Source organism: Chrysochloris asiatica, unplaced genomic scaffold (genome assembly GCF_000296735.1).
Source record: "Chrysochloris asiatica unplaced genomic scaffold, ChrAsi1.0 scaffold00019, whole genome shotgun sequence".
Lineage (NCBI taxonomy): Eukaryota > Metazoa > Chordata > Mammalia > Afrosoricida > Chrysochloridae > Chrysochloris > Chrysochloris asiatica.
The window spans coordinates 8,600,192-8,616,044 of NW_006408537.1; the positions used below are offsets into that span (position 1 = coordinate 8,600,192).

At 37.6% G+C, this 15,853-nt stretch overlaps 1 protein-coding gene across 5 annotated transcripts in view; it reads right to left on the reverse strand.

The window, feature by feature from the left end:
• Positions 1-15,853, reverse strand: part of DST (dystonin) — a 626,281-nt gene that overhangs the window by 204,356 nt on the left and 406,072 nt on the right. For 3 of the 5 annotated variants that reach the window (XM_006835734.1, XM_006835735.1, XM_006835736.1), the window contains 12 exons: positions 12,159-12,271; positions 11,954-12,060; positions 9,674-9,793; positions 6,513-6,608; positions 6,297-6,424; positions 2,534-2,627; positions 2,094-2,248; positions 934-1,396; positions 723-851; positions 492-569; positions 244-405; positions 37-141 (listed from right to left, as the gene is read on the reverse strand). In XM_006835734.1, coding sequence (XP_006835797.1) covers positions 37-141; positions 244-405; positions 492-569; positions 723-851; positions 934-1,396; positions 2,094-2,248; positions 2,534-2,627; positions 6,297-6,424; positions 6,513-6,608; positions 9,674-9,793; positions 11,954-12,060; positions 12,159-12,271 — 1,750 coding nt within the window. Of the gene's footprint in view, positions 1-36; positions 142-243; positions 406-491; positions 570-722; positions 852-933; positions 1,397-2,093; positions 2,249-2,533; positions 2,628-2,742; positions 3,009-6,296; positions 6,425-6,512; positions 6,609-9,673; positions 9,794-11,953; positions 12,061-12,158; positions 12,272-15,853 lie in introns of those variants that run through there. The other 2 variants (XM_006835737.1, XM_006835738.1) reach the window with 2 other exon arrangements.

Here is a 15,853-nt window from a genome sequence, read left to right on the forward strand (position 1 = left end):
TCAATCACAACTGCTACACTTCACTTTCTGACTTACCTCAATAGTTAACCGGGCTGGGTGATTTTCCAGAAGTAGCTGCTCTGCTATGTCCTGTACTAATTTAATATTTTCTTCCTTTTGATCAAGTTCTCTCATTAATTCCTAAATGCAGAAAGAAAAAAAAAAAAAAAAAGAGTTTGTGTGAGAAAAAGATGTAAACCTGCAGTACAACTTTAGTATTCTAATTATCAAGTTTGTTCTTACAGCATGGTAATCTTTTTTCCGACATATGTTGGTATTTCTTTCACTCCAGTCATGAGCAACTTCCTCCTCTTCTTTTTCATTCAACCAAATAAGTTCATTAGTTGCCCGAGTTACAAAATTATGGAGTGTATCCAGGTTTCGTTCTTGATTTCTGGATGCATTCTTTATAAGGAAAATCACTGTAAGAATCATGCATTGCCAAATAGAGATGTAGTTCTACTTGGAAAACCAAAGGTTCAAGAACTTACCAAGAGTTTTGCATACTGACTTTCTAACCTATGCAACTTCTCTGCATAAGTTAGTTTATGAGGTGCTGTCATTTGGATCTATAGAAAATACAGGGTAAAAAGGCACGAAGGTTAGGAATCTTAAGGAATTCTAACTCAAACTTAACGTATCGAATATTGAGTTCGGGATCTTTATAGAGCAAAATAACAACAAGCTAATACAAAATGTTCTCAGGATTTAAACTCACATACCTCACTGAGTTTAGCTTCTTTAAGGCTAGATTCAAATTCTTCAATAGCTCGGTGAACATTTTTATGGTTTTCTAAATGGCTTTCAACGCTGGGCAAATCTGACCCCCATTCAGTACGGTCCAGCTGCACCTTTAAACAGCAAAATAGTAGGTTCAAAAAGATAGTTTCAGCAATAAAAGCTGAAATGATCAGGTAAAGTAAATATCTTTACCTGCATTTCATCCACCCAGTTCAGAAGATCCTGAACAAATTTCATGTTTATTTCTTCTTCTGTTAAATTCTGATCCAGCAAAGAGGACTTTAGAAGGGGTTTTCGAATCTGCATTAGCTTGAGAGTTTGCAGTGAGTTTGTCTCTACTCCTGAGTGGAAATTTGGAACTAATCCTGATGGGAAACCAGGTGTATAAGCTGGAGTGATGGATGGAGTCAGGCGGGAAGTCAGGCCTGATGACAAGCCTGATGTCACACTAGAAGAGGTGAAGGAAGGTGTTAAACTCTGGCTCAGCCCTGAGTTTAGACTGGGGTTTAAGGTCTGTGCAAATCCTGAGTTTAAACTTTGAGTGATTCCTGATATCATGAGCTTCGTCTGTTCTGTCGTCAGCAGGCGTCCTTTACTGTACACCGAAGAGCATTCATTCCTTAAGGCCATAATTTCATCACGGAGTTTTGCCACCCTGACAATGAAATTAGAAGGGATAAGGCATAATATAAAAGGCACATTTCTTAACACTTTCTCTTTGTCAAATGTCATACATGAACCTCTGAAATGCAAGTACAGTGGTACTGGACTCCTGGTGTGGCACTGTAGGATCAGCACTCGATTGTGAACCACAAGTCCGTGGCTTAAATCCACAAGCTGCTACTTGGAAACCCTATCTATACAGAGTCGCTATGAGTTGGAACCAACTCCATGGCACTTAACAACAACATTAGTAGTTATTATGATATTATACATATGTCTATATAAAATATCTTTTTTTTTCTATTACTGATTTCTATAGAAGAAATGCAATGTTACACACCAAACTATACCAGAATTAATGTGACACATATTCCAACTGAAGAGCATAAAAAGCATTTTTCATAAAATCGTCACATTTATATTCCTATCATCATTGTTGTTGGCAGTTGCCATCAGGCTGATTTTGATTCAAGGCGACCCCTGTGTGCAGAGCAGAACTGCTCCACAGTATTTCCAAGGTTGTGGACTTCCAGAAGATCACAGCTACCTTTATGAGGTGCTTCTTTCTGGGTGAGCGTGAACTCAGGTGCATTTGATGAGTAGTTGAGGGCTTAACCATTTGTCCCACCCAGGCACTCCTAGTCCAGTCATTAGTTCCCACAAGAAGGTTGAATAAGCAGCACCCTTACCTCTGTACTAACTGATCTGCCTGGTAATACTTTCCATCCACAAGAATCTGTACATCAATTACATGCTGGCGTAAAAGGTTCTCACATTCAAGTATGTATCCGGCAATTTCTGCTTCATTCTGGAACTGCAGCCCTGACTCCAATCTTTTAGAATCCTATATTTTAAAAGAATTAAATGTTAACTCTGTGAAAGAAGTTGCAAACTAGCCTCAAACATACACATTCCAAATACTGGAACACATGCACAGTTGAGGTTTCTTTGTTTTCCCTTTGCTCCTTTCCAGTCCCTACACAGAACATAATCTGTAACAACATTTACATTTCAGAAGAGAAGGAAGATACACTAAGAATCAGTCAAACGTTATGCAAAAATTTCAGTTCATCCAAGTGCACACATACCCCCTCTACCACAATCCAAAGGGCTCCTCAAATTTACTTACAGACTGGAGAGCATTTCGGGCAAGTATCAATTTGTCTTCACAGATAACGCTGTCCCTCTGAACTCGGCTGGCAATCTGCTGCAACATTTCCATCCTAAAAGAATTGGCAAAACAAAATAAAGCCTCTCTCTTTGAAGTTACAGAACTCACCAACCCTGAAAATGCTGCCCATCAAGAAAAAAAACAATTCCACACTAACGACTCAATACCTGTGTCCGTCAAGGGATTCATTGCCGAAGCTAATGCAGGAGTTGATCAGCGTTGGACCACAATTCACTGAGAGAAAATTTTCATTTGAATCAAGACTGGTTCGAGTGCTAGCAGTGTTACTAAACACAGAATCACTGCTGTGGTAACTATAACTACTACTGTGCATTTTTATTCCTGAAGAGATCTTCTTTCTTCCACCATTGAGTGTAAACAGAAAAAGTAGAAAGTCTGGAAAATGCACAACTCCTAACGGTGAATGGTGGCAGCTGAACCTTCAGCCCCAGCTTTAATGGCTCCTTAAGTACACATCAACATGCATATTCAACAGACAGCAAATAATATGCTGATAACTATGCAAAAGAATCTCGCCTAAAGCCACAGGTTTGCTAGTTGAGGTTTGCCTTTTGTAGCTTGCATTAAAGCCATACAAGTCGGGGCAAAGAACCTGATTGGGGCGTCACTGAAGAAGATATGCCAAATATTTTCACCAAGAGTCATCCAATTGCAACCACCTAAAAACAACTCAGATACCTCACAGAGGCCCAGGTTCTGCTAGAAAAGATTATTCTGGTAACACAGGTCCTCAGCTAAAAGAATCCTAATATTTCCAACAAACACTGACTACTGTAAAGGGCCAGGTCTGAACTGATCAATAAAAGCTGGCACTTATCAAATACTTATAAGTAATGACCCACATGAGAAACAATTTGTGTATAAGGTGAAATTAACTGGAAAGACAACCAGTTACCTTTGTATGATCTACCATCTGTAACCGTATCCCTAACCATACTACAGTTACATCTATCTTTTGTTAAGTAGAAAATTGCTGCAATACTTGTCGATTAATTTTGTCTATGTTTGTTTTTCCTTTCTGATTTGCCTGCTAATATTCTCCATCAATAAGAATTTGTACATCAATTGCATGGTGGTATAAATGGTTCTCACATTCAACTACATATCTGGCAATTTTTGCCTCATTCTGTAACTTCAGCCTTGATTCTAATCTTTCAAGATCCTGTATTTTAAAAGAACTGGATATTAACTCTGTGAAACAATGTTACTCCATGGCATAACAACATTGGCTCATTTCCATTTGTCTTTTTAAACTCACATGCCACATAAGTAATATTTGAAATGTACAGTTAATGCCAAAAAACTTGTTCAATCAAGAAAAATGAAGGACAGCCAAGCTCCTAAATATTTTCCTATGCCCAATAATACACAGCCAAACTATTGCTTCTCTACTCTAAAGGTAGATATTTTTCTTTTCAGAAGGCAAGAAAGGGAACACTTGAGAGTACATATGAAATAGAGCTAGCAAACACAAAAGCTTAAATTAATAAAAGTAGCACCTAATATTTAACAAACAATTATTATATGTCAGGAAATGATCCAATCACTTCACATACATTATCTACATTATCCCACCTCCTTTCCACTTATAACCACCAAAGCTGGTAGGTACTATTATATCTTGTTTGGAGTCCTGGTATGGCGTGCTGGGTTAATATGCTGGACTGCAGAGTTGGTTTGAACTGCAAGGTTGGCGGTTCAAGTTCACCAGCTGCTCCTTGGAAACCTCATACAGGGTCGCTGTGAGTCGGTACTGACAATTTTATCATGTTTACAAATAAGGAAATGGAGGCTTAAAGATATTAAAGAACTTGTCTGAGATTACATAGCTAGCAAAGTTGAGAAGGTAATAATCTTGACGCAAGATTGACTCCTGGGTTTATAAATCCTAACCACTGTATTCTTTTATTAACATATACTAAAAGCCATCTACCATTCTAATGACTAAGAATTTACTCTTATACTTCCTCTGGTAAACTTTTTCAATACTTTAGATGATCAACTTAGTATCTCATTTTAATCACCCAGAATTACTTCCTCCGTAGAAGTTACATCTTGAGCATTACAAGCTGTTTTGTGCCAATGATCCAGCTAAACCCAAACCAGTTTCTGTTGAGTAGATTCCACTCATAACCCACTCATTCCACTCATATGTGTCCAAGAAGAACTGTGCTCCACAGGGCTTTCAATGGCTGATTTTTGGAAGTAGATTGCCAGGTCTTACTTCCAAGGCACTTCTGGATAGGCTGGAACATCCAACCTTTCAGTTCTCAGCTGAGAGCTTTAAACATTTGTACCACCCCAAAATTCCAATGATCCAGCTATGCAGATAAAATATTATGCTTTAGCAAAAGTATAACTGATAATTTAATTAGTCAAGGACTGACAAATTAGGCTGACTTCTTATATCTTCAAAACATTATTTCCTATTCTAACAACGTTTAAGGCACAGTGTGGGACACAAAGAACATAAGTATGTAGAGCATGTATGTTGCGTACACTATATTAAGCACTAGTAAAATAATGAACTGCAAAAACAAGAGTTTGGGACTTACTGTGGAACAGGCAGCAATTAATTAAATGATCACACAAATACAGATAAAATTACAACTGAGGTATGTGCTATGAATGAACAACACATGTAAGTCTGAGTATTGGTGCTGTACGTTCAAACCCACCAGATGCTCCTTGGAAACCCTATACAGGGTCACTATGAGTTGGAACTGACTTCACAACACTTAACAACTACTGAATTTGAGCTACCTAGGAGATCATGGCAAGATTTTTGAGGAAGTAACATTGGAGCTGAGATATGAACATGAAGTAAATTTCTTTCCAAAGGAATACATTGTGCAAAGATCCAGTTTTTGGGAGTGGATGGGTCCTTGGTATATCAGATCCCCTGGGATAAAGCCAGTGTGGCTGTACTGCAGACAGTAACAGGGTGTGATGTTACATTTCTTATAATTAAAACATCTATGATAAGATAGGCTAGAGTTTTAGAAAGTATGACCCCTGTGGAGCTTACAGCAAATGAGGAACACACATCACAATTCCTCCATACCAAAAAGTCAGGCTGTGGGGTAATGGCTAAGGCACAGACAAATTCAGTTTCCTATGGATTAAGTGGTGCCATCCTACATAACTGGGCGTTGTGGGAGAGGTGAAATGATAAAGAGCCAATGATGACATGACAGGATAAATACTTTTGTAAAAGTGTGGAGGAAAGAGAACTCAACTGACATTTACTGACATCACCCCACTGCCCTTTAAATGGAGTCACACTAGACTTTGGTTCCCACGGTCCCATGGAAGGAAATCTATAGCCAAACATGTAGTAAGCAAGAAAATAAGTTAATTCTGGATGTTTGAGCTTCTGGATGCAGAAGCTGTTGATATGAGGCTGGTCTTCAAAATGCTCAAAGACAATTTTTATTAGCTTTAAAATATGAACAAGGTAGTGTAAGAATAGACTTCACACACCAACCCAGCCTACCAAGTACTTCGTGGGAATGACCTCACTGATTACTCCTCAAACCTCTCAGAAGAGTTCAGAGATAAATACAAAATCAGTAAGACTAAGTGACTTTCTAACTTCACACAGCCAGTAAGTGGAAAAGATAAATGTTGATACTAGGTCTAGACCCAAAACTTCAATGTTTTCCACAAGAACACTCCCACACTCCCACGCCCTGCCTACCTTTCTACTTCTGGGCGAAGCGCTTTTTCCCTCTCAAGCATGGCAATAATGAGTTTCCCCCACTCTTTTTCTATGTCATTTGGATGATAACCTTGGAGGAGTTTGATGCGTCCAAATTCTATCCAAATCTTGAAAAAGCAAAACATATCATATGAAGCAAAGTTGCAAAGCATAACAAAGATTTTGCTTTTTTTACAGAAAGAAATTTTTGCTTACCTCTAAGAGTTTATATAGACGTTTGATTTTGGACTTTTCTGTCTCCTTTGGTGGAATTTCTGTTTCTTTAAACTGCAAATACTGATTATAAAGTGCCTGAAATAAAACAAAAAATAAATTAAGAGCTAAACATCAAATCCCTGTTTTCATTTCTCATATGTCACTCCCTCAAATGCTATGTCCTTGTGTAGTTATGTATACAGTGGAATTCTCCTTATAAATTTGACACTCATGGGCAGTACCAATTCACAGCTAGTCGGTGACCTGGGTTATGTAAGATCTGAGACAGGTATAATTCCTGGTGTGGTGGTGTAAGATAAGCACTAGGCCAAAAGGTTGGTTTGAAACGCAAAGACAGCACTTTAAACTCACCAGCTGCTCCTCAGAAACCCTATACAGGGTCACTATGAGTCAAGGGCACTTAACAACATAATTGTTGAAATCAAACACATTAGGCAAGTTTGCTGAAAAACACCTTTTAAAGTGTTAAAGAGCAAAGAGATCAATTTGAGGGGAAGGTGTGCCTGGCCTAAGACACTGTATTTTCAGTCAACTCAAAAACTGGACAATTAATACAGAAGACTGGAGGAGATTTGATGTTTGTGAATTATACTGTTGGTGAGAGTACTGAATATACCATGGATACCACGGACTGCCTGTGTAAGGCTATGGAGTCCTGGTGTGGCGCTGTGGGTTAATGCACCAGACTGCAAAGCCTTTTGAACTGCAAGGTTGGCAGTTCAAGGTCACCAGATGCTCCTTGGAAACCCTACACAGGGTCACTGTGGGTCGGAACTGACTCGACGGCACTTAACAACAACAACCATGGAATGCCAGAAAAACAAACAAAGTTGTCTTGGAAGAAGTACAGCCAGAAGGCTCCTTAGAAGCAAGTTTAGTGAGACACTGTCTCATGTACGTTAGACATGTTATCAGTAAAGACCAGTGCCTGGAAAGGGATATGTGTGGCAAAGTAGAGGAACAGCAAAAAAGAGGAAGACCCTCAAGGAAATGAATTGACAAAGTGGCTGCACCAATGGGCTCAAACATACTAACAACTGTGAGGATGGTGCAGAACTGGGCAGTGTTTTGTTCTGCTGCACAGAGGGTCACTATGAGTCAGAACTGACATGAACAACAATATAATTATTGATAATATAATTATAATTAGTGTGTGAACTGTGATTACCATGGCTCTGTTAAAAATCACTCATCATCCAAACAAGAAAACATCCTTTAAAACAGGCACTTTACAATTTCACTGTAGCTTTTAGTTTGGGGAAAAATAATCTGATGTGGTTTACTATACAGGGGTGGAGGTGGGGTAAAATCCTGCTCTCTTCTATTCTAAAATTCAGACTCTATCCTTAAAAACAGAACTCTTATATAGGCAGGGGGCTAAGATTCAGTTTCAATGTCCCACTGACCAACTTATACAGATGTTTAGATTACCAAGATGGATGTTAATGGTTGCTGATGTTATTATTATAAAAGTTCCAATCCTGTAATTAATTTATTATCTAGTTGGTAGATATTAATTTGGGAACCTCTTAAATATAATTGTTTACTGTACTTTCTATAAAGGATTTTATAAAGTATATGGATAAAATTTTTCCACATTTAATAAGTAATATTGCCCTATAGGATAAGAAGCGCTGGACTGTTAACTACAAGGTTGGCAATTCAAACCCACCAGTCGTTCCTTGGGAACCATATACAGTCAGAACTGACTGGATAGCACTTAACAACAAAAACAATAATCATCTACACTAATTCATGTTGATATAAAACCAGACTCGATGTATCTCTACGTAAATATTTTCCTAAAAAATTATAATATTTTGCTGGTTAATAAAACTAATAGATATGTCTCTATTATGTATTCTTTCCTATTTCAGAGGATATTCTAGGCCCCAGGCAAATAATCTATGTGGTAACTTAAACTTCTTCCAAAACCTTAGGGAGCTTCATTAGTCAGAAGAAGCACAAGTTTCTAAACAGTAGAAATCTAATTGGAAATCAGTAATTTAAACAGAAAATCTGAATATTGTTTTGAACTCAAAAGGAACTATTCCAGGGCTCCAGTCAGCCAATAAGCACCAAATGCTACTGTATGCTAAACACTAACCATGGAACCCTGTGGTGATAAGAAGAGTAATAAGATGCTCTTGCCCTGGAAAAGTTTGCATCCACATAGGGAGACATCACACAAAAAACTTTAGAACACTGAAAAAAACATCAGTAGCTGCCAAGTAAATTGATGCCAAGGACAGACTCCCTGTGGCAATGTGGCTAAGAGCTGTTGTGCAGATGTTTTGTATGGACTCATGAACACAATGAATAACTTTCACAAGGCCCACCCTGAGTTATTGTAGCTTTTGTGATTCCAGTTTGATCATGAAAGCAAAGCCTATAAATCAAGAAATTAGATTTTGTAACTGTACGTTCATAATATCAGTTATTAAACACACACACACACACACACACACACACACTAATCTATTTTGTTACATAATCCAAATATCCAAAATGATGCAACTTTGTTCTTCGACATACACCCTCTTTTATATTTCTATAGCATCTTTATCTCAAAGAGTTTGACCTAAGTTTAAGCTTAAGTTTTTAGGTATTAGTAAATGCTTTGCTAAAGCATTAATTAATTTATACTGGAAGTTAGCTACTTACTCTTGAATTCATAGTGAAATGTAATACATACCCTTTTGGTATACAAAAGAAATCTTTGAGGCAATTTTTAAACAAGATTTTGAGACAGGCACACTTGCAACCACTGTTACATTTGTGTGTGCTTTCCAGATCCCCCCAGCCTCCCCACTCCCACCTTGGCCATCTGGTGGACTCCTAGGGGTTTTCCATGCACCAAAAAGGTTTAGCAATGTCAGTTCCAGAGACTCTCTCAAATTCTATACTCACTTAACTTTAAAGCTAAACAGTTATAAATTTCTTCAAGCTGTTGTAGCTATTATGTTTTAAGTATTAGTAATGTTGACCTCTTTTGCTCTGCATAATAGGGAGATAAGTAAATAAAATTTTTGCTTTTTAGTGACTTGCCAATTTTTCTTGAACTAGATGGAACTATTATAGCATTCTTTGAAAATTTACTAATCAAACAAATGCAATTTAACTTCTATAGTGACAGTGACCTTTAGTTCCACGGGATTATTAGGAAATGTTCTGTCAGACATAGTGGCCACATGGTGTCTAATCCACTGGATGAGGTAGTTCACCATATTCTGGTATTCAATCCATTTGACTTCAACATCCTAGAACAAGAAAATGGTAGAAAAGGTCCAAGTCTGTAGATAATGACATTCATATGTTAACACAATCTAGGCAGATATCAACCTGTGAATTTACATGTTTTTAAGCCTAACAGAGGGGTGCAGTGGTGGCTCCAAAAAATAAGCACTGGACTGTGAACCACAAGGTCCACTCCTGAAAGTTTTCAAGCTAAACACAACAGTTTAATTTGGCAGCAATGTACAGAGTTGACTGAGACAGGAAAAAATCTTAAGAAAAATATTATCATAGTTCTAGTGTGAAGGGATAAAAGCCGGGAACAGGGAGTGAGATGATAAAACAAGGACTGGCCACAAGAAACATTCTGAGAGGAACAATTACTGGGAGATGATTGGTCACTAATTGTACTGGAAAGGAAGAGTCTAAAATGATCCAGATGCACTGAGCCCAATAAATGAACAAGGAGTGAGCACACTAACAGAAGTAGGGAGAAGAGAAGCAAGGCAGTTAATGAAAATAAGATAAAACATTTACTTGGAAATATGAGAAATTACATATGATGATGGAACAGCCAAATGAGACAAACCAGCAGGTGACTACATATGGGGTAAGAGTTTTCCCAAGACATCTGAGCTAGAACAATTTGAACGGTCAGTTCTTCTTTAGGCAAGAAAATAATAACAGTAAATAATATTAACTCAGAGATTAAGAACAAAGAACAATGTCAAATACAGTTTAGAATGTCTGAAGAGAAGAGAGAACCAGAAGTGGAAAGGAGAAGCATTCAGAAAGGCAACATAAAAGCCAGGCAGTAGATGCTCAAAAATACCGAGAGAGAAAAGGATAACAACAAATGATCTTGTAGTGTAGTGTATGTGGTATTGTGTGTGTTTGGGCATGAATAAATATTCATTAAATACAATCTCTTTTAATTGTCATAATAAGACTATATATTACTTATTGGCAAATAATTAAAAAACTTAGACAGTCCTGTGCTAAACAATTAAAATCTATTTTAAAGTCAGATTTGAACCATTGTCAGGCTCTAGCCTATAACAGATGGCAAAAGTATAAGAAAAAGTAACAATGAAAAAATTGTCTTAGAAAAATGGGGGCAGAGGCTAATGCAGGAAAGTTAGTGACAGGAACTGGTAGCACAGAACAGCTACTTGAGAATGGAATGAGGGTGGGGAAGTGGGGTGACAGACAATACAGCTGTTAAAGGAGAAGTTCAGAATGGAAAGTCCCACCCACGCCGACCCCGAGATGTAGTCTTGGAGCATGATGAAATACAGGGGGGAAATACTGAATCATTGGCAGGCATTAGAGGGGAGGATGAGAATGGGAACAAGTTACGCAGGGATCCTAAGAGAATGAGGTTGGTGAAGGATAGTAGGGAAAAAATGGAAATAGGTTTAGAAACAGCAGCACAGAGAGATGAAGTAAGAGTGAAAAAGGAGATCACCAAGAGAAGCTCCTAAATCTTCAGAGTATAGTTGGGGAGGGGGGGGATGGGAGTTACATACAAGGAAGAGAGGAAGAAGGGGGCGAGAAGGGATTGCTCCCAAATGTATAACATGTTCAAGATTTTCAGTTTCTCTTCCAGAAACGTATAACACTTATTAGCATGACCACTACAACATGCATGATTAAGCTGAATCACTAATAAGGAGCCCAAAGAGGTGTGTCAGAGATCCTGCATGCTTACCAAATAGCTCTGCTAATTTGGCCAAATCACATATCCTTCCTATGGGATTGCTAAATCAGAAAAACAATACCTGGCCAAGTTATCTCAAGGGAACATATGAGCTAATAAACATTAAAGTATTTTCAAAGGTTACTTATCCTACACATATAAAAGGAGAGCAGCTGTTTAACAGCAGCAAGCTAAAATTCTAAATCTCCAAATTTCAGTGGTTTATAGCTTTCATTTCAAGAATGTCATGTAATTCCGAATGGTCTATTTACAATACATAATAAATTTTAGTTTGAGATATAATTTAATTTTAATGCTAGAATGGTACCAAAAAATGCATAGAGTATCAGTTTATTACATAGGATATGAACTCAAATTCTTTAAAAAATGATTTGCAAGTTAAAAACTGTAAAAAGCACCATCAAAGAATTCATTCATCTAGTCACACTGAATCAGAAGCAGTTAGTATGGAAAAATCAGTACTCACATTTGCACCGATACCTTCACCACCTTCAGGGACTTTGGGAAATGCATCATAGAGAGATGATACATAAGTTATTACTGATTTTTCATCAGGTGAGGAGACATCAACATCTAAAAGAAGCACCATAACATGATTACTCCACAATGTTGATATACTACTTTTGATCAGACTTCATGTTGGTCCACATATAGTAAAGATAACAACTCACCTTCAGGATCCAGAAGTCTTATAACACCAATTTTTTCTGCCACATAGAAAGCATGCTCTAAATTTGCAAGGTTGCTTTGAACAGCAACAGAACTCATGTCTATCAGGTCCGGCCTAGGAAAAATATTCACTGTATTAATCAAAAGTTTCTAATGGGCAATTCAGAATTATATTTACCTGTGCATTTAATCTACACAACAACTTCTACAAATATTAATACTAAGCCTGTGTGAAATAGATATTTTTCATCAGACATTTAGCACTGCTTACTTCTCTTAGAAACATGTATCCCAAAGGCAAACAGAACAAAGAAAACAGAAAAATTTGGTTTTCTACAACTTTCAATAAAAACTGCAAATTCTTCATAATCTTAGAATACCCATGAACATCTGTTTTGTTAAACCAATTTAAGCTCTACTTCCCCAACAACAACCTTCTAACACAACAAACACAAATACCAAAAGCTTATGCTTATGAGTTCAGTGCCACAACCATGTCATTTCATTCACCATCTGGGGTGTCTTTTCTTATTACTGCTGCTTTTTGTAACCCTACTCATGCTTCAGAGGGGAGATCAAGTCCCACTTCCTCTGTGTACCCTAACCTTTCCAACCCTCCTTTCTTTCTCTTATTTCTGGTACCCGTATGTTGTTGTTGTTGTTGTTAAGTGCCGTAGCGACCCTGTATAGGGGGTCCAAGGAGTAGCTGATGAGCTTGAACCACTGACTTTGCAGTTCAAACGCCTTTGCAGTCTGACGCATTAGCCCACAGGGCCACACCAGGACTCCAATCTCTCCAGCCCTCCTTTCTTTCTCTTATTTCTGGTATCCATATACGCCTGGCCCATCCCACTTAATTGGACACGTGTTGTTGTTAAGTACCATCCAGTCAGTTCTAACTCACAGTGACCTTGTATAACATTTCCAAGGAGTGACTGGTGGGTTTGAACCACTGACCTTGTGGTTAGCAGATCAGTTCTTATGGTACAGCACCATGCCAGACACTTAGGATAATCATAAACTTTATTACGCTATTTTCACTGATTCATGACATGCAAATCTTGCTTTTTCCATCTAGTCAATTCTGATGCAGCAAGAACTACAGATTAATAAACTTTTGAAATTTACTATTCTGCTGAGATACATGGAGTTCTAGTGTGGTGCTGAAGGATAAGCACTGGACTGCTAACCACAAGGTTGGTGGTTCAAAACCCACCAGCCTCTCCTTGGAAACCCTATACAGAGTCACTATGGGAACATAAAATAATTACCAAATACGTCTTGTATTGTTGTTGTTAAGTGCCACTGAGTCGGTTCCAACTCATAACGACCCTGTATAGGGTTTTCAAAGAGCAGCTGTTGAGTTTAAACCACTGACTTTGTCGTTCAAACCAACTTGTGGTCCAGTGCTTCATGCTACAGTACCACACCGGGACTCCTATACAGTAGGTAGAAGCGTAATTCAAGGCCAGAAGCCAGTTGGAAATCTCAAAATCAAAACTTTAGACAAATATGGAAACAGTGAAGCCTTCAGAGAGAGGCACCCACCCCCAAATCACTGAATAAGAGCCTGTTTATCAACTTCTAAAAGAAGCGCCTCTACAATCTCCATCAGTTTTCTGGTTTGCTCAAATTAATCATCTGAGGAATCACAGAGAGATTGGTAGGGCTAAGAGATAGTAGTGCAAGAGAGATTCAATGCAAATTACTGTTACTACTACTTAGAAGGTTGTTTAAAGGAGAAACTAACTGAAGAGCATATCATTAATCTTAGAAAGATAAACAGTACTCTGTATTCTTATTTTTAACCTGATAAGAAAGTAGACTCTAATGCAATCAACTTAAAAGTTTTACAGCACTTTGCAATGGTCATATGGAAGGCCAATAACCTTCAAATGTAGCCACCATTACTTGCCCACCTGAATTTCTGGACATCATTGAGATAATTTTTAATGTTATCACACACTGTTGATCCTACAGTTATTATAGGAACAACAAACCTACTGAAAACATTACACGTTAGTGATATACCTCTAAAAATAACAATTTTTATTCATATAGAGGTAAGTTGAAGAACGTACCAACTTTAAGATTACTAAACAGGTATGTATAGGTCTAGACAAAAACAAATATTTGACATTCTTTTATTATGTTGTTTTGTTTCCATAAAGTTCACACATTTTGAAGAAATTAAAAGCCAGCCTTTCTGTGTATGCCAGATCTCAGAACAAGAAACAGCATGTGGTTATGTGAACCCTGCCATTAGCAAAGAAAGCAAACACTGAGTAATCCCAGACAGAATGAATAAAGTCATTGAAGAATCAGGTCTTTGAGTTAGGAGAATAAAACATAAAACTTCCTTCTGAATGATGTCGTCATTTCAGCATAATTTGGATTAGTAAGTTCTTTTATCATGATACTTAATATTTCAATGCAAAAAAGCTGAAATTTTTCTTCCATAACAACAACAACAGCTTTTTAGAAATAAAAGGCCAGTCGATTACTTGTTTTTTATTATTCTCTCGTTGTTAAGTGCCTTCGAGTTGGTTCTAACTCATAGAGACCCTGCATAGGGTTTCCAAGAAACACCTGGTGCTTTACGGTTCAAAGCAACCCTGCAGTCCAGTGCTTTATCCCACAGCATCACACTAAAGAACTTTATTTCATGGACAACAATTTTAAAAAACATTTTTTAGATCCCATTTTTAAATTTAGATACCACCTTTTTCCAAAAAAGTTTATGAACAGCTGCCAAAGAAATGAAAATACAAGCAGATAAAAATTCTAAATAGAAATAAGAGAACAAAAGTCAAGGAATAAAATGAAGTTGAAAAAAGTATAAGGTATGCACGCTTATTGTTGCTGTTAGGTGCCATCCAGTTGGTTTCAACTCAAAGAAACTCTATGTACAACAGAATGAAACAAAGCCCATCCTGAACCATCCTCACAATTGTTAGGTTTGAGCTCATTGTTACAGTCTCTGTGTCAACCTGTCTCATTGCTTATCCTCTACTTTACCAAGCATAATGTCATTTTCCAGGAGCTGGTCCCTCCTGATAACATCTCCAAAGTATATGAGATGAAGTTTCGCCATCCTTGCTGTGGAAGTCACCACCGTGTTCAATTTTCAACCAAGCAACAGACAAGTATGCAGGACAACAACAGTAGAGAAATATAAACACCAGAGAATGGTCAACCATTCAGGATCAAAAGGGCAGCATTTATCCAACGACAAAATTCAGAAGGGTTGGGGAAAAAGGAATGGAAACAAGAAACACAGGGAGGGTGTAAAAGAAGTGATGTTGGACTGAGGGGATAGCAGTTGAAATGAAATGAAGTATCTAATTTGTTGAACGTAAAACTGACGATCTATTCAATATATTTTCACTCAATTCATAGTAAAAAGTTTAAAAAATAATATAAAATAAAGAGCATTCTAGTTGTACATGCTATAAGACAGACTGGTTGGTTCTCCTGGCAGGCCACGGTACTTTCAATATTCTTCACCAACATCATAATTCATATGCATCGGTTTGTCTAAGGTCTTCCTTATTTGCTGTTCAACTTTCACATGCATCTAAGGCAGTTAAAAATTCCAAGGCTTGGATCAGACCACCTTAGTCCTCAAAATGACATTTTTGCTCTTGAGCACTTTAAAAAGGTCTTGGGTAGCAGATTTACCTAATGCAAACATGTT